Source organism: Callospermophilus lateralis, chromosome 7, assembly GCF_048772815.1.
Source record: "Callospermophilus lateralis isolate mCalLat2 chromosome 7, mCalLat2.hap1, whole genome shotgun sequence".
NCBI lineage: Eukaryota > Metazoa > Chordata > Mammalia > Rodentia > Sciuridae > Callospermophilus > Callospermophilus lateralis.
The window spans coordinates 6,981,592-7,001,509 of NC_135311.1; the positions used below are offsets into that span (position 1 = coordinate 6,981,592).

The 19,918-nt window shown below is 38.6% G+C and overlaps 1 protein-coding gene across 6 annotated transcripts in view; it reads right to left on the reverse strand.

Moving 5' to 3' along the window:
- Gon4l (gon-4 like) overlaps window positions 1–18,006 on the reverse strand; it is an 81,252-nt gene extending 63,246 nt beyond the window's left edge. For 3 of the 6 annotated variants that reach the window (XM_076862165.1, XM_076862164.1, XM_076862161.1), the window contains exons 1-4: window positions 17,958–18,006; window positions 16,359–16,401; window positions 15,624–16,154; window positions 6,975–7,166 (exon numbers count right to left, since the gene is read on the reverse strand). In XM_076862165.1, coding sequence (XP_076718280.1) covers window positions 6,975–7,166; window positions 15,624–16,128 — 697 coding nt within the window. In that variant the 5' untranslated portion in view covers window positions 16,129–16,154; window positions 16,359–16,401; window positions 17,958–18,006. Of the gene's footprint in view, window positions 1–6,974; window positions 7,167–15,623; window positions 16,155–16,358; window positions 16,402–16,806; window positions 16,886–16,985; window positions 17,092–17,957 lie in introns of those variants that run through there. The other 3 variants (XM_076862162.1, XM_076862163.1, XM_076862166.1) reach the window with 3 other exon arrangements.
- Window positions 18,007–19,918: the final 1,912 nt, after the last annotated feature.

Here is a 19,918-nt window from a genome sequence, read left to right on the forward strand (position 1 = left end):
ACTCCTATGAGGTATTAATTCACTTGCCCTATCTGGTAGAGACTATTATTTTGCTACCATAAAGATGAAGAAACTGAAGCAGAGAGGTTAAGAAACTTTCCTAAGAATAGTAAATGGCGAAGTCATATGTTGAATCCAAGCATGCTGGTTACAGAATGTACAACTGAAATTATTACTCTATACTATCCAGATAATATATCAAAGCTCCCGGGTTTGTGCCCTAATCCTACAACCTAAATGGGTTACCTTGGTAATAGGATTTCAACTTTATTTTTTTTTTTTTTAATACTGGATATGTACCCTTTAGGGAGATCATGCAGATCAAATAATATTTAATAATCAAAGTACTTTAGAATCAATAAAATATCATACAAATATAATTTATTATTACTATTATACTATAAACGGAAAACAAGAAGGGCTGGGGATGTGGCTCAAGCCATAGCACACTCGCCTGGCATGCGCGGGGCGCTGGGTTCGATCCTCAGCACCACATAAAAATAAAATAAAGATGTATATTTAAAAAAAAAAAAAAAGGAAAACAAGAAACAACCCAATAAAAAAATCTACAAGAAGGAAGGAGAAAGAGAAGGAAAGAAAGAGAGAGAGGAAAGGAAGGTGAAAGAGAAGAAAGGAAAGAAGGATGAAGAAAGGAAGGAGAGAGTTGAGTATCTTTATTCTTCAGGAAAAGGTCCACATATATAACCAAAGGAAGAACTCTAAAATTCTAGTACACCTTGGAATAAATAATATAGATTAACACCAATAATATAGATTAACACCAATCAAACCAATATAACTTTTTAATAATCTTTTTAAGCAATGGGAAAGAAAAAAACCAAGTAAATAAAGAGTGGAAATTATCCTAATATTGATTTTTAGGGGGAAATTTCAAAAAGTACCCCCAAAGTAATAAAACTCTTTACTAGTGATCCTTTAAGGAAGCAGCATAGGGCGAATGGCATGGCATAACACGTAGTAAAACGTCCTACAAACCTTGGTATACACTACTTTCGCCAAAGTCTCTGTTCTCACCTCATTACTCCTTTTCTCCATAAATTCCAAAGCTTTTCTCTCTTCACCACTCAGATCTCCTCTCTGTGCCCCCCTTCTCTCTTACATCTTTTCTCATATAGACCAACTTAGCTGGTTCTTGGTTTCTGCCATCCACCTTTCCCTCATTTCACCAACAATGTAACAATGATTGGGTAGTTGCAGAGTAAGAAAAGGACTTCTGGCCAGGGAGGAAGTTTAGATTCAGCTTTACACTCATATCCTATCCTGTTGTTAAGTCACACGGTTAACAGTAAAACTGATCCAAAAAAATAAAAATTTGAGGGGTTGAGGTTGTGGCTCAGCAGTAGAGTGCTCACCTAGCACATTCAGGGACCTGGATTTGATCCTCAGCACCACATAAAAATAAATAAAATAAAGGTGTTGTGTCCAACTGCAACGAAAAAAATGAATATTTTTTAAAAACTTTAGAAAAAATATATAAATTAAAATTATGAAATGATGCTGTAAACAATAAAATTTGATGTTAACTAAAAATGACTCAGAGGAATCAAATCTTCTTTATAAAAATTAGATATACAAAATTCATAGGAATAAAGGCCAAAAAGGGAACGTTTTAGAAGCAGCTAAAATTCATAAAACTTTGTATAAATAACCGATAAAGAATCAAAATGAGCCAGGTGGGGTGGCGCACGCCTGTAATTCCAGTGCTTGGGAGAATGAGGCAGGAGGATCATAATTCAAAGGTAGCCTCAAAAGCAAAAACAAGGCCCAAAGCAATTTAATGAGACCCTGTCTCTAAATAAAATACAAAATAGTGCTGGAAGATGTGGCTCAGTGGTCAAGTGCCCTTGAATTCAATCACCAGTAACACCCCCCTCCCCCCCAAAAAAGAATCAAACTGTCCTTTAAAACACTGTTTTCAAACTATTTATTGCAAAGAACCAGTTTTGCTCTGTACGAATTCAGTGCAGACTTACATTTTTACAAAATAAAAATGTAGCCATTGTTAAAATATTTAACATTTTTTCTAAATTTTATTCTTAGTTGCCCTTAGTTTTTTGGGGGTTGCTTTTTTTCTTGGGGGGATGGGTACTGTTGGGAGGCCATCAACCACGAATGAATTAGCATGCAAAGACCACTGAAAGCCATACAGAGCCTTACACTGGGGGCTTGGTACGTTAAAACTTCCCCCAGTCTTAAGAACCCTACCTTATCACTGAAACTATGTCACAACTCCCAAATCACCCTGACAACCAAACATCAAGATCCTCACAAAATTTGATGAGGCTATTCAAAGGGAGCCCCAATTGAGCTGGGGTTTGGCTCAGTGGTAAAGCGCTTGCCTAGCACGTTATGTGTAAGGTACTGGGTTCGATCCTCAGCACCACATTAAAAAATAAATAATAAGGTAAAGGTATTGTATCCATTTACAACTAAAAATATATATTAAAAAAAAGGAAGCCCCAATTAAGGGAGCAGGAAACTGAGGCAAAAACAGGGTGACTCAATTTCCTTAAAAATTCCTACCCTATGAGTACGACACCATCCATTCTCAGAGGTGGTACATGCAAGCTCCTAGATTGTCAGTCAAAAGTCAGAAGGTGGACTTGGGCAGAACTCCAGAAGCTTTCCTGGAATTCCCAATAAAATTAGAGAGCAGGAAAGGCTCACACTCCCTCTTTCCCTCTGAGAAGAACCACACTCTCCCTAGAGAGTGGCCCCTTTTCCTTTTATCATACCTTGAAATAAACTCATGTTACTAGGGGAACATGTCTAAAATCCTTCTAAATTGATCACTTCAGGGTTTGAAAGAAGCCCTTCATGCTGCCTCAGTTTCCTGGAAGCCCCCAGCTCTGTAATATTTGGCTTTTCCGCCTACTCTCTGAACCCCTCTCACTTGGCAAGAGCTCTGTTTCTTCTCTTTTCACACTCACACTCCATTGTCCCTGAATTTCATTCTTCAAGTTCATGAGCCAAGAACGCAGAAAGGAATCTTGGGAAGAGCCACTGCTGAACTATAAACACAAGCAGGCATGGCCTGCTCTGGAGCTGGGAGAGCTGTTAACACAAATGGGTCCTGCATGCCATAATCATAACAGCAGAAAATCCAGTTTCAGCACTGGGAATTAAACCCACAGACCTTTAATCACTGAGCTACGTCCCCAGCCCTTTTTCTTTTCTATTTTGAGAAAGGTCTCGCTAAAGTTGCTGAGGCTCTGGCAAAGTTGCTAAGGCCGGCCTTCAACTCGGGATCCTCCTGCCTCAGTCTCCCAAATTCCTAGGATCAGAGGTAGACACAACTCTGCCCAGCTGCCATTAGCTATTTTGTATCAAACCTGTAAGAGTATACAGATTAACACAAGTCCTCAGACCACACTTTTGAGTTGCACTGCTTTACGATTTCCACCAAAATTCACAATCCAAATAAAACAAAAATGCGAGACACAATTTAAATGAATTACAAAGAAAGTTTATAATAGAATTTAAAAGAATAATAAAATTTACTGCAGAAAATTCTTTCCCATTGAAAAACCATCAGGATTATCATAATTACATTTAAATTACTATCTAACCCCCACACACATCTTTTTTTCACTGCTATGTTTCAAACAAACCCAGGACCTTCCACATGTTGGCAAGTGCTCCACCACTTAGCTATGCCTCAAGGCCCTAAAATAACTATCCCATAAACATGGAATCAAAACTGGAACTATGGCCAGGAAGGATGGCACACACATGTAATTTTAGTGACTCAAGAGGCTAAGACATGAGGATTGTAAAATTCAAGGCCAGCCTCACAAACCTAGTGAGGCCCTAAACAATTAATGAGACTGTATAAAAAAAAAAAAATACAATAAAATAAAATAAACTGGGGATGACTCAGAACGATAAAGCATTCCTGGGTTCAATCCCTACCAAAAAAATTTTAAAAAAAATACTGTCACTATGGGTTAAACTATCCCCATGTCAAATTTACATCTGTTTTCTGATTTTGATGTTGAGTATATTGTGGAATGTGTGTCTATAAGACAAATCTAATAAATTCAAATTCTAACACATTGCACAGATAATCTAAGAAAATATAACATGGTTACATCTTTTTCTGTTATGGAACTAATCCGTTATCTTACTTTTTAAATACTGGGATGCCAGTGACTCTAAAGGGAAGGACAGCAGAATAAAATAGACCTTAGTATTGCTGTGGGTATATATGTGACTGCATGACCAATGTAATTCTGCAACCTGTACACTCAGAAAAATGAGAAATTATATCCCATCTGATTCAAATGTATGATATGTCAAGATGAGTGTTCTGTGTAACTAATTAAAACAAATTATTAAAAAATTTAAAAATAAAATTATTATTATTTTTTAATTTTAATATTTATTTTTTTAATTTTTGGAGAACACAACATCTTTGTATGTGGTGCTGAGGCTCGAACCCGGGCCGCACGCATGCCAGACGAGCGCGCTACCGCTTGAGCCACATCCCCAGCCCCAAAAAATAAAATTAATCATAAAATTAAAATAAATAAAGAATAACTGAAAAAGATAAAAAAGAAAATTTTTTCTTTCATAAAACAAATTCACTAGAGAAAATGGCTAGAACCAAAATATCCCTTGAGAAGTAGACTTAATAAAGTAACCAATAAATTTTTAAAGTAAAATGCACTATGGTAAAGTGGAGGAGATCAGTAAAAATATGGGAAAGATTCTGTTAATATCTAAATCAACAAAATTGCTTTGACTTCTTAAAATGTTGCTTAACATTCCAACATTAAAAACAGTCCCAGGACATTTGGTTTGGGTCATAACAAAAAAAAAAAATTTTTTTTCTTTTTTCAGAACAACCATTCCACGAAAAACAACTATAAAACTGCATAAACACATACACATATACAAAGATGGTCTAAAGGCACTGGAGAATAGCCACTGAAGACAGGATGTAAAGAGTTGTGATCCTTGAAATAAGGACTTCTAAGATGAAAGCAAGCATCAGTTTTGCCTGATAAAAAATCATTTGGGGGCAATTGAAGAAGCCAAGGCAACCAAAGCAGCTGAGTTAGAGAATCAAATCCTAGAGAGTACCAGCGACTCAGGAGGTGGAGGCAGGAGGATCTCGAATTCAAAGCCAGCTTCAGCAATTTGGGGAGATGCTAAGCAACTCAGTGAGCCCTGTCTCTAAATAAAATTCAAAATTGGGCTGGCGATGTGGCTCAGTGGTTAAGTGCCTCAGTCTGGCTGGGCACAAATCATGAGCCACTCAAGCAGGAACAAACTTTATTTCTGAACTCCACCCACGCGGCCCTCCTAGGCACACCACACACCAACCGGAACTCCCTCCACCAGAACTTCACCAACCAACACGAACTTCCCAGGAATCCCCGCCAGAACTCCAAAGTGAGAACTCCAAAGTAGCTGGCAACCGAGTTGGACAGCAGGGGTCTATATACAATTGAATACACAACTTGTTTCATTCCAGCATCATCTTAATGGCTCGCCTCTCAACCAGTTGGCAAAATGCCAGGGGCCATTCCAACTCAGCTATGGCTCTCAACACTCTCTCTCACTCTCTCTTTAAAAAAAAAAAAAAGATGTTGTATTCTCGGAAAACTAAAAAAAAAATATTAAAATTCTCTCTCATTCTCTCTCTCTTTTTTTAAAGAAAAAATAAAACTAAGAAAAAAATTTCCTTAATCTGATAAAAATGTTTCTATGAAAAGCCTACAACTATCATCATGCAAAATGGAATAATACAGAACATTTCTCTCCTATGTTCAGAAACAAAACATGGTATCTACTTCCACTACTTCTAACCTACATAATAATGGAACTCTAATATTAAAAAAAAAAAAAAAACAGCACAGATGCTCACTTTAAAGCCATTTGTTAAGATGAATAAATGTCTATTTATCTGTCTGTACATATTATATTTCACAATAAAAATTAAATATTTTGAAAGAATATAGGGCTGGGGTTGTGGCTCAGTGGTAGAGTGCTTGCCTAGCATGTATGAGGCACTGGGTTCGATCCTCAGCACCACATAAAAAAAATAAATAAAATAAAGGTATTGTATCTATTGACAACTAAAAAATATATTTAAAAAAAAAATTTTTGAAAGAATATAAAGGTGGCCTAAGCCTATGAGCTAGCATCCAATATAAAAAAAGTGAGGGCTGGGGTTGTGACTCAGTGGTAGAGTACTTGCCTATTATGTGTGAGGCACTGGGTTCAATTCTCAGCACCTCATATAAATAAATAAAATAAAGGTCCATTAAAAAAAAAAAAAAAGTGAGCAGGTTCACACACACTAAAAAAAAATCCTGGTAGCATATTCACAGCAACACCTTTGAGCGCATCATACAACCAGAAACTATCAAAATGCCCATCAAGAGTTGGATGGATAAAGAAGACAAAGAATATTCAAACAACAGAACATTAAATGACAATGAAAATAAACAATCTAAAACAGCATTCTGCACCAATGTTGAGTGGAAAAAAGGCAATCACAATCCTATGCGGTACATGCCTATAATCCCAGTGGCTCAGGAAGCTGAGGCAGGAAGATTGAGAGTTCAAACCAGCCTCAGCAACAGGGAGGCACTAAGCAACTCAATGAGACCCTGTGTCTAAATAAAATACAAAATAGGGCCGGGGATGTGGCTCAGTGGTTGAATGCCCCTGAGTTCAATCCCCAGTCCCCTGCGACAAAAAAAAAAAAAAGAGGCAATCACAAAAAGCATGTACATGTGATTCTATTCATACAAAAGAAAACAGATGAACCAATATATGCTACTGGAAGTCAGGACAGTAGTTACCCATTAGGTGGGGGTGAAACTGAAAGAGAATAAAATGGACTTCTGAACTCAAGAAAGAAACTCAGGATATCTTAGAAGATGTGCAGTTTTCTACATATTATACTTCAATAGTTTGTTGAAAAGAAAAAGGAAGCCTACCCATTGGGATAAAGAGTCCACCATCCTCTATCTCTTCCTCAGCTTGGTAAGCCAGAGTCCTGAGTGGCTTTTCTTGAGGAGAGGCACAAACATCTGGCTGGGATAGTTTCCTAGGCTGGACTCCTGGTTTTGCAGATTGGCTGCCTGAGGGCGGTAAAGGAATCTCCCCTCCAGAATGCATCTGAGGTTTCCCTAGAAGAATCACAAACATTGCTCCATACTTTGCCCATTCTCAATCATACTCTGCTGTAAAAAATCAGCATCTTGTTATAAAGTCTTTTTTGTTAAACAACTTCATGAATGAAGTTTACTATACATACAAGTATTCCCCCTCTCTGAGAGGCAAGAACCTAAGAAAAACACTGAAATCGAGGTTCAGACACAAATGACTCATCTGTAATACCAGGGAGTTGAACTAAATAATTGCAAAGATCCTTCCAGTTCTAAGATGCTTTGAGCTTTATAATATTTCCTATAGAAAAATCAGATTCAAGTCTGCATGCTGGCACATGCCTGTAATCCCAACAGCTCGGGAAGTTGAGGCAGGGGGATTTTGAGTTCAAAGCCAGCCTGAGCAACTTAACAAAGCCCTAAGCAACTTAGCAAGAATCTGTTTCTAAATAAAAATATAAAAAGGAGCTAGGTGTAGTGGCACACACCTGGAATCATAGCAGCTCAAGTCCAAAGCCAGCCTCAGCAACTTAGCAAGGCCCTAAGCAAATAAATGAGACCCTGTCTCTAAATTAACTACAAAAAGGTCTGGGGATGAGGCTCAGTGGTTAAGCACCCTTGGGTTCAATCCCCAGTACCAAAAATAAAAGAAGAAAAGAAAAATCAGATTCTTATTTGGGAAAGGGGTTCTGATAACAAAGGAAATTTTTTATAGATAACCATTAACACTACTGATTTAGTCAGCTTTTTCATCACTATGACCAAAAGTTCTGACAAAAACAACATAAAGGGCTGGGTACAGTGGTGCATACCTGTAATCCCAGCAGCTCAGGAGGCTGAGGCAGGAGGACTGAAAGTTCAAAGCCAGCCTCAGCAAAAGTAGGGCACTAAGCAACTCAGTGAGACCCTGTCTCTCAATAAAGTACAAAATAGGGCTGGGGATGTGGCTCAGTGGTGGAGTGCCCCAGTACCAAAAAAAAAAAAAAAAAAAAGAACAACAACAACATAAAGAAGTTTATTTGGGGTTCATGGTTTTAGAGATCTCAGTCCACAGAAGGCCATCTCCATAGCTCTGTGCCCAAGGTGAGGCAGAACATCATGGCAAACGGGTATGTCAAAGGAAAGCCCCCCAGAACGTGGCAACAAGGAGAGGGAGGGAGGGAGGGAGAGAAAGAGATATCTCCACTCACCAGTGACAAAATAGGAAACTCAAAAAGACAAGCCCCCAGTAACATGCCTCCTCCAGCTTACCTGCCTACAGTTACTGCAGTTAATTCAAATCAGTGGATCACTGACTAGGTTATGACTTTCACAATCTAATCATTTTACCTCTGAATGTTCTTGCATTGTCTCACAAATGAGCTTTTGGGGGACACTAACTATCCAAATCAAACAACCAAATTTATCAACTATAAATGATATACATATAAAATGTCTTGACTATTAACCAATGTTACAGAACATTGTAAATACCACCATAAATTACATAGTTTACATAACTATTACATAAATTGTTACATAATTTATTACATAAATTACATAGTTCCACAGTTCATTAGACAACTTTCTCACCTTAACTCTTCTTGGGGATGGAAGGGAGGCACAGGTAGCATTAAAAAGGGAAAGAAACCTTCATGCAATATAGAAAGCGAATCAAGAGCCAGGCATGGTGGTGCATGTCTATAATCCCAGCAGCTCAGGAGGCTGAGGCAGGAGGATTGCAAGTTCAAAGCCAACCTCAGCCCTCAGCAACTTGCAAAGCCCTAAGCAATTCCATGAGATACTGCCTCTAAATAAAATATTTTAAAAAGAGCTGGCGATGTGGCTCAGTGCTTAAATGTGCCTCGGTTCAATCCCCAGTACCAAAAAAAAAAAAAAAAGCACGAATCAGTCCTGAACTCTATCAATGTCATTATGTCTTTTTTTTAACTTCTGGAGCCCATAATTACTTCACAGGATCAAAAGTCTAAGAAATTCCTTTTTTTTTTTTTTTTTGTAGTTGTAGATGGACAGAATGCCTTTATTTACTTGTTTGTTTTTATGTGGTACTAAAGATCAAACCCAGTGCCTCACAAATGCTAGGCAAGTGCTCTGTCACTGAGGTACAGCCCCAGCCCCCAAGGCTTTCACTTTAACAAGGATTGTACATCAATCCATAAAAAGTTCTTCTCAGCCAAACTGGGAATCTCAATCCATACCATGGCATAGCTTAATCAATAATCTTTAATAATTTTTAGAATTAATGATGTCTACATTTTAAAAACTAAACTGAGGCAAACAATTTTTTAAATAAACATACCAAAAACTTCAAATTATGCAAGAATTACCCTTCAAAATAGAGAACTTTAAGCACTGGTATAGCATGCAGGAGACCTGGGTTCAATCCCTAGCACTATTGAAATGAAAAAAAAAGAAAAAGAAAAAAAAAAACAGAAGTTTACTTTGGTACACAGAACTTCTTCCACTCCCACATCCCAGTGACTTGGGAGGCTGGGACAGGAGCATCATGAGTTCAAAGTCAGCCTCAGCAACAGCAAGGTGCTAAGCAACTCAGTGAGACCTTGTTTCTAAATAAAATAAAAAAATAGGCTGGGGATGTCGTTTAGTGGTTGAATGCCCCTGAGTTAAATCACTGATTAAGGAAAAAAAAAAAAAAAGTTGTTTTTTCAGGTATGTTGTCCCTCTGACAAAAAGCTAATAACAACATATTTGGACTACTCTAAACAGTCCCTACAAACATTTTGTCAGATGCACCACAAGATCATTTTTTATGTATCTATATTAGTATTCCTTTTCTCTGCAACCTCTTTCCCTTAGACTCCATCACATTGGTTTTCGATTTAATTCATTTGCTTAAAAACTCTAACATCCCCACCCTTTCTTGACTTTTTAAATGTTAGGTACTTAAAGATCTCAGAAAGAGAAGCCAAGTAGTATGAGAGAGACAGAAGGAAAAATCATAAACAGAGCATTGATAAGTTGTTTAATAACAGCCTGATAATTGTAAATTGATAACACAAAAATCATTAGCTGAGAACTGTACAAATCAAGGTAAAATCTGACTATACTAATCACTTCTAAGAGGTAAAGAAAAAAAAGGGATAAGTAGAAAATAGAGTACAGGGCTGAGGTTATGGCTCAGTGGTAGGGTATTTGCCTAGTACGTGTAAGGCACTGGGTTCCATCCTCAGCACCACATAAAAATAAATAAAATAAAGGTATTGTGTCCATCTACAACTAAAAACAAATTTTAAAAAAAGCAGATGTTAATTCACAATAAGGGAAGACTAGGGAAGAATAGAGGTACTTTGGATTAGAGAAGGAAGTAAAGGGAAGTAAGGAGGTAAGAGAGTAGAAAGGTAGTAGAATGAATCGGACATTATTACCTTTTGTGCACAGATGATTATACAACCAGTGTAACTCTACACCATGTACAACAAGAAGAATAAGAAGTTATGGGCTGGGGTTGTGGCTCAGTGGCAGAGCGCTCACCTAGCATGTGTGAAGCACTGGCTCGATCCTCAGCACCACATAAAAATAAATAAATAAAATAAAGGTATCGTGTCCATCTACAACTAAAAAAAAAAAAAAAATTTTTTTAAAAAGAATGAGAAGTTATACTCTATGTATGATGTGTCAAAATGAATTCTACTGTCATATATAACTAATTAGAACAAATTAAAATGAAATAAAAGAAAATAGAGTAGGGATTAGAAATAGAGCTTAGTGGTGAGCACTTATTTAGCATAAGCAAAGTCTGGATTCAATTTCCAGTACCAAAAGGAGAAAAAGGAATGAAAAATAAAAAGTAAGGAAAAAAAAGGAAGAAAGGAATAAATTAGTGTACATAAATAAATTTAAAAAGAACAAGTAAGGCTGGGGGTGCAATCAGTAGTAGAGTACATGCTTACCATGTGCAAGGCCATGGGTTCAATCCCCAGCATTAAAAAAATTAAAAACAAATATACATAAGGGAATAAGTAAAATTCTATTATAATAAGCCCATTAAAGAGAAAGGTTTAAGGGGGTGGGGGATGGGAGGATTAAATGAACTCTAGATAGGGCAAAGGGGAAAAGGGGAGGGAGAGGTAGGGAAGAGGCATAGGGGAAGGAAAGATGGTGGAATGCAATGGTCATCATTATCCTCAGTACATATATGAAGACATGAAGGATGTGACTCTATTTTGTGTACAATCAGAGATATCAAAAACTGTGCTCTATATGTATAACATGAATTGTAACACATTCTGCATCATATATAACAAATTAAAATTTAAAAAAAAAAAAAAGAGAGAAAGAAAAAGGTTTAAGTCTGAAGCTGGAGGATCACATTCAATACCAACCTGGGCAACTTAGCAAAACTCAAAATAAAAAACAAAAAGGGGAGGTAGCTCAGCAGTAGAGTGTCCCTGAGTTTAATCCCCAGCACCACGAAAAAAATAAAGAGAGAGAGAGAGAGATTTAGGGGCTGAGAATGTAGCCCAATGATAGAGTACTTGCCCAGCATGTGTAAGGACCTGAGTTCAACCATTAGTGCCACAAAAAAATTTTTTTAAACAATAACAAGATTTAGTCAGCTATGGAGATTCAATGCCTATAGTACCAGCTAACTGTGGAAGCTGAAGCAGGGGGACCACTTGAGCCTAGGAAATCAAGGCCAGCCAAGGCAACATTTTCCTGTCTTAAAAAAAAAAAAAAAAAAAAAAAAAAAAAAGGTTTGGGGTGGTGGTTTTCACCACTCACACCGGCAGTCTAGAAACTTGCTTTAACTATGTACAACTTGTAACAAAATGACAATACTTCAAAATCGTGCAGATGTCTTTTCTACATTTTGTTCACTTTTTCTACAATGAATATGATGAGCCGCTTTCATATCAGAAAACTAAAATGTTACTTGGAAGAAAGCAAACCAAGCCCATCTATAATTACAGACATTCAAGAGGCTAAAACAGAGGGATAGCAAATTCAAGGCCAGCCTCAGCAACTTAGCAAGAACCTGGCTCAAAATAAAAAACAATAATAAAAAAGGGCAAGGAGTATAACTTAGTGGTAGAGTGCCCCTGGGTTCAATCACCTGTAACATCAAAAAGAAAAAAGCAAAACAAATATAAGAATATGCACTAAAACTTCAGTAGAAATTATTCTGAGTAGTAAGATTATGGGTGATACTTTTTTTTCAAAATTTTCAATACTTCCAAAATGCAACATGTGTATTTTTTTTTCTTTTTTCTTTCTTTCTTTTTTTTTTTAAGATTGGGGGCGGTGTTCTCACTATGTTGCCTAGGCTGGCCCTGGATCAATTTGGTTACCCAACTTAATGAAGTGGAGCAATATTACAGATAATCCTAAACAAATTTTTTTTAATTTATCTACATTTGGATATCTATAAAATAACCATTTTTTTAAAGAGAGAGAGAGAGATTTTTAATATTTATTTTTCAGTTTTCAGTGGACACAACATCTTTTTCTATTTGTATGTGGTGCTGAGGATCGAACCCAGCACCCCAAGCATGCCAGGCGAGCGCATTACCGCTTGAGCCACATTCCCAGCCCTAAAATAATCATTTAAAAAAAAATCTCTAGCTGGGCATAGTTTTGTTTTGTTTTTTGTTTTTATATATTTTTTTAGTTTTTGGTGGACACAACATCTTTTTTTTTTTTTTATGTGGTGCTGAGGATCGAAACCAGCACCCTGCGCATGCCAGGCGAACGCCCTGCTGCTTGAGCCACATCCCCAGCCCTGGGCATAGTTTTACATGCCTGTAACCCCAGCAGCTTAGGAGGCTGGGAGGAGATTGCAAGTTCAAAACCATCCTCAGCAACTTAGCGAGGCCCTAAGCAATTTAGCAACACCTGTGTCAAAAAAAATAAATAAAAAGGGCTGGGGATGTGGCTCAGTGGTTAAATGACTGGGTACCAAACTTTGAACCCCTAGTTATTAATCAATTCCTTCTCTAGCATTTTAATCTTATATTATCCTCCAGCTCCTCCTGTCTTCAAGTGACCTACCTTGAAGAAAATTCAATAATATTCCTGCTTCCTCTAGCAAATTCCCATTCTCCTACTGCAAAAAGTATCATTAGTGCTTTCCTCCCTACCTCTTTAACCCCAATATGACATTCTCTTTCCAAAAAACTCTTCTATATCTATTTTTGAAGGTCCTTATCTCTCTTTTGCTACTTATTTATTTTTGCAACACTGGTGATCAAACCCAGGGCCTTACTCTAGGCAGGTGTTCTACCCCTGAGTGCACTCCCAATTCCTACCACTAAATTTTAAACTCTCCTCCAGCCTTTGTTTTTTTTCCCCTCCCCTTTCTTTCTTGCTAAGTTGCTGAGGGTGAGCCAGGCACAGTGGTACACATGAGCAATGAGCAACTTGGGAAGTTAGACAGGAGGATTGCAAATTCGGTTACAAGTTCAAAGCCCACCTCAGCAATTTAGTGAGACCATGTCACAAGGTAAAAAATTTAAAGACCTAGGGGATGGAGCTTAGTGGTCAATGCCCCTGGGTTAAAGCCCCAATTAAAAAAAAAAAAAAAAAAAGCCAGGTAGCACATGCCTGTAATACCAGGCTGAAACAGGATGACAACAAGTTCAAAGGCAGCTCAGCAACTTAGCAAGGCCCTAAACAACTTAGTGAGATTCTGTTTCAAACCAAGATTAAAAAAGAGCTAGGGATGTAGCTCAGTGGGGAAACTGTCCCTGGGTTAAATCCCCAGTATCAGAAAAAAAAAAAAAATTGAATTGCTCAGGGTAACCTTGCATTTGCCATCCTCCTGCCTCAGTCTTCTAAACAGCTGCGATTACAGATGTGCCCCCACTGCGCCCAGTCCTCCTAGAACTTTTACTGTAACTTCTCCAGTCATCTTCCTCAAACCAAGGTAGTGTTCAATCTGCTGCTCCTCTCCTTCCAAATGAAATATAGTGCTCCAGAATCAATATGCCAATACAAATTACTCTGAATGTGGTTATAACAATAGAGCCACTTCAATTCCTAGTATCAAAAATGGGGGGACGGGGGGACACAGCCTTGACAAGGGCTGATTCTATAGGAAGGTACTTTTCCCAAAGATCTTCCATCTTTGACAATGTGCTTCAGATAATTCATCTACTTCATCAATTTTCAAACACAGTAGAGTCAGAAACATGAAATTTTGCTGTACAAACACAGTATCAGTACTAACACAGTATGTTTACTATGAAAAAAGTCACCAGAAGGACAAAATAAGACCAAGGGAACCGACTTAAAATGCAACAAAAAAGAACACAGCATAAGGGGCTGAGAATATAGCTCAAATGGGAGAGTGCTTGCCTCCCATGTACAAGGCCCTGGTTCATAGGGGCTAGGGTTGTGGCTCAGTCGTAGAGCGCTTGCCTAGAACATGTGAGGCCCTGGGTTCGATTCTCAGCACCACACAAAAATAAATAAAATAAAGGTATTAAAAAAAAAAAAAAACCATAAAAGATATTGAAAATAAATGATTAGGAAGAGTTGATGTCTTTTCTAAAGCATACATGTGTTCTGCTTATCCATTAAACAGTTATTTCCTACTTTCTAGAAAAGTTCAAACACCTTAGTACAAAAAACAACACCCTTGACAACCTAAGCACAATCTACCACTCTGAAGTCAGCTCCTACCACTTTTTCCAAGCAACTATGTTCCCATCCTCTTCTACCTTTGCACAAACTATTCTTGGCCTAGGTGCCCCTGTCACCATTCTGTCAAATGCAGCTCAGCCTTCAAGACCTAAGAGTTTCTTGTCTCCACTGAGTTTCTCCCAACATCTCTAACAGTAGTCTCTCTTTTAAGTCCCTTACACTGTTGCCTTTCTCCCACAAATCTCACTTTGTGGACATCCATCTAATCACAAGACTATTATTCACAGTTTGCCTCCACAGACACGCAGAATAAAGCATGAGAGAAAGTAAAGAGATAAGGACACAGATCAAAAGAATAAAAAGGGAAAAGGAAATCTCTATTCATATAGATCACTGCTGACAATAAACTCCATGGCTCCCAATTCCATAGCAAACCAGTAAGCCCTTTCAGAAACAGTGTCTGTAAAGGCACTACAGAGAAAGCAATGACAGAGTAATACAGAGGTTGAGTAACCCTTATCCAAAATGCATGAGTCCAGAAGCTTTTTGGATTTTTTTATTTTGGAGGATCTCAGAATATAATGCACATAATGTGCTATCTATCTTGATGACAGAATCCAATCTAAACAAAAAATTCATTTAGTTTTCATGTGCACCTTTTTAGTATAGCCTGAAGGTAATTTTATACAATATTTCTAGTGCACCTGCATTTTAACCACAATACCTCACATGAGGTTAGCGTAGAATTTTCCACTTGTTAGCATCATGCCAGCACTCCAAAACTTTCAAATTTCAAAACATTTTGAATTTTCGGATTGGGGATACTCAACCTATACTAACGAGGAAAATATAACCTAGAGACCTTACACATCTTACCTTCTTCTTCCTTGACTTCTTCACTAGGCTCTCCTGTAAAAGGCTCCTTTATGATAGAATGATCACTTCTGTCTTCTTGGGTAACTGACCCAGGCCTGAGGACAGTTTTTTTCCCTCTCTTTGAGGCACTGGCCTGGAGTTTTCCTTTGCCAATGGATATATTAAGGGGATGGGAAGACACCAAGGAAGGTAGGGTGATTTCCTGAGAGATAGCCACATCAACAGCTTCCAAAATTGGCAAATTTGTGTCCTGGATGAGTGTCCTAGAACTTAAAGATGAATCCTCCACACCAAGCTGATTTCCTGCATCCTGCAAAGACTGAACTTCAAGGCCAACTGCTCTGCCATGATTTGGACCCCAGGATATTGACACAGACCCCAAGTCTTTAGTCTGGTTAGATTCTGGTTTAACAGCTGACTCTACATCTAAGTTGTCTTCCTCTGGGTTGCCCTTATGCTGTGGAGATTCTGTTGCTGTAGTTCTTCTCTTCTTACACGGCATCATTTTAAGAGTCCCACTTTTATTCCATCCTAAAAGGATAAAAAAGTTCTTATCAACTTCATATTAATTAATGATAATAACATTTTAACAATTGTCTTTTCATTTTATTCACATCCAATCACAAATACAATTCTTTACACAAAATGCACAGTATTCCATTAGGTAGAAGAAGAGAAACAATGATTAGAGTGCCTGAGTTCAAATTCCAACTTTACAACTGATTAGTATGTTACCTTGGCCAAATGATTAAAACTCTGTGAACTTCTTTTTTCTCAACTGTTAAAAAAAAAAAAAAAAAAAGTTCAAAAACATTATTCTCACCTGAATTGTTACAAATATTAAATGGTAGCATAATTTTTTTTAATTAAATGGTGGTGATTAATAAATGTGTTATTATTGTTACCATCATCAAGAAGGTAGAACAGTATGATGCTGAAAGCAAATATATACTCTAACTGGATTTGTTTCTCAAGTTAATTTCACTCCAGCTTTGTAATCTTGCATCAATAAATTAACCTAAAGTTTAGTCTCTCCAGCTATAAAATGAAATAAAAAGTGCACCCACATCATTAGCTGGTAAGAAAGATTAATAAATATTTGCTTCTGATGTATTCATAAACAAGTATATCCTTAACAGAAACAATCCAAAAGCAAAAGCAAAGTGTGTTTAGTTATACTAACACAAAATTTCTTTTGGAACAAGGAAGAGATTTCTACTGTTCTCTCCATTGTTACTTCTGGACTCTTGGCTTCAATTCTAGTTATCATATTGTAAGGACAATAACTAGCCTAAATGCAGCACACCTTCCTTTATATCCTTAGAGCACCTATTTGCAAACTGCTTTTATAGTATTTACTACCTTTGTAATTATATCTTTACTTTTCTGTCTTCTTCCTCCAAAACTATGAGCTTCTTGAGAAAAATGACTCCTTCACCTGGCATCCCTAGTATCCAGTAGTATTTGGATATTGGAAATACTCAATATATGTTCCCTGAGTAAGTGAATGAATGAAAGAGGGCTTGAATGACTGCGCAGCACTTGGATTAAGCATTAGGTGGAAACTAACAGCATTGTTCAACCCAGGAATACTTTACTCTCATAAGTAGGTCCAAGACAGAATAAGCTGCCTTGAGTTAACAGAGGGTTCTCCATCAATGACAATATTCAACCGAAGTCTGAATGCCCACCTAATAGGGAAAGCCTGGAAGCCTGGACTACCTCTGAGAGTTTGACCTGTAAGATTAGTATTAAACCTCCCTAATTCCGTTTCTTTAGAACATCGGTGGAAACGCCCAAATCAGCCAAAGTTCTTATCTTGACAAACTTCAATAATGGGAAGATGCCTGGTCCCTGCGAGGGAGGGTGGTAAGGGAGTAACCTACAGGACTCCTTCATTTACAGATGAGTTACTGAGGGCCAGAAGAGAAAGGGAAGAAATTAGAAAAAGCAAAAGCTGCTACTATTCAGTCAGGAGAGTGCAGGGGTCGGCTCCAAGCACCTCACACACTGCAGTAGCTCAAGAGTCCACTCCCTCGGGAGCCTGAGTCCGACCCCAGGATGAATGAATGCCAGTCTAGAGGCAGCCGAGGCGCGGCCTCCTCCAGGGAAAGCTTTTCAAAAAGAGGTCCGAAATGCGCTATTCGCCTCGGCGCCAAGCGCTGGCCAAGTCCACACTACCAACCAGACAACGTCTCGCCCCTACTACCGTCACGCACCCGGCGCCCACCTATCCACCCGACGCCCCTCATCCTGGACACCCTACTCACAGGCGCCCCGGACCCCACCTGCCTCTTCCCGCCCCACCGCGCACTACCCAGTACCCTCACAAACCGGCCTAATCCCGCGGAAACTCAGCTCCTGCACCAGCGGAAGTCAGGCAACGGCAGCGAATGACGTGCGCGCCCCCGAGTCGCGGTGGGCGGTGACTAAGAAAGTCAAGGAGCATGCGCAATATGCTAGGCGCCATCCTTTTCAGGGTCAAATGAAGCCAGCGCTAGTACGTCGGTTACTGGCAAAAAAAATTAAAGGCATGACTTCGCTTTTTCTATCGATGAAACTATCTTGCTCAAAACTGGGGATTGAGATTCAAAACATCCCTACATCCCTACGAAACTTCCGGGACACAGGAAGAAACCAAGACTTAAAACTTCAGGAAGAGGGATCTAGATTATAAACAATACTAGTTCCTGCCGGCGCCGCGCCAGTCTATAATCCCAGCGACTCGTGAAGCAGGAGAATCGCGAGTTCAAAGCCAGCCTCTGCAAAAGCGAGGCTCTAAGCAACTCAGTAAAATAAATAAAATATAAAATAGGGCTGAGGGTGGTAAAGCGCCCTTGGATACAATTCCTGGGGGGAAGGGGGCCCAGATTCCTAAATAAAACTAAGGCTGATTGGGGCGCAATAACACACACCTCAGCACCGGGAGGTTGAGGCAGGAGGGTCGCAAGTTCGAGGCCAGCATGGCAATTTGGCGAGACCCTGTACCAAAATAAGAAATAAAAAGGCTGGGAATGTAGCTCAGTGGTAGAGCGTCCCTGGATTCCATCCCCAGTAAGGGGTGGGGGGCTGGGACCAGCAGGACAAAACAAACAAAGGCCGATTTGGATTCAAATTACAGCAAATTATTTAGATCTAATATAATACTCTTCATTTTTAAAATGCTTTCATTTACATCATCTTAGATAGTTTGGTCTTCAGAATAAACTGTGAGCCAACGGACATTATTATTTAACTTTCCAGTTTGCAAAGGACAAAGTTCTGATTTAGCTGAATAGGTGATTTTGCCTAGGTACACCCTAGGAAAATCAAGGGCAATCAGGCATCTGGTATCCTAACTTTATCTCCTAATGCGTGACTCATGAAGGAAAGTTTCTGGGGGCATAGTCAATATTCAATAATTCGATACATGTATTTTGAATGAATGAATGACATCTAGGACCAGGGTCCTTTTTTTTCTTTTCTTTCTTTTTTTTTTTTTTTTTTTTTGTGTGTGTGTGTGTGTGTATGTGTGTGAACTGGGGCTTGAACCCCAGAGGCGCTTTGCTATTGAGCTATATCCATATCCCCACTCCTTTTCAGTTTCGGTGAATTCCTTGGGTGCCTCACTTAATTGCAGAGGCTGGCTTTGAACTTACAATTTCATGCCTCAGCCTCCACACGCCTGGTTCTTTCCACTTTTCTGGAAGGACAGAATGTCCAAACTAGGAAAATGCGACAGGCTTAGTGGCGCACTCCTGTAATGCCAGCAGGTCGGGAAGCTGAGAATTAGAAGCTCAAAGCAAGCCTCAGCAATTTAGGAGACCCTGTTTCAAAATAAAAAGGTTCAATCCCCGGTATACCCCTTCCCCCTCAAAAAAAGTATTTCGCTCCCTCATTTTACAGGTGAGCAAAATAAAGGGTGAAATTAATGTAATCATGGCTATAATCGCCAGTAGTTTGACGAGAATCACATTGTCTCATAAATTAGCAAGGAAGTGTCCAAAAGTTTGGAAGTTTCACTTCGGTTCTCCTTTTTTTTTTTTGTTTTAGTGAGGGGAAGACAAGAAGTCTGGGGATCTGAAGTTGCCCTGACTGGCCTCCAATTTATAATCCTCCTGCCTCTACCTTTGGGTAGCTGGAATTACAGGTATTTTCCACCGTTTCTGCCTTGTGTCCTTTTGACCTACAAAATACACAGATCTTTTGGGTTACTGCTCCTACTCCTCCTTTCCTATTCAACCCTAAGCAGTTACCACTCATAGAAGATGAATATTCAACACTAATTAGGCACTTTAACACTAATTCAACACTTA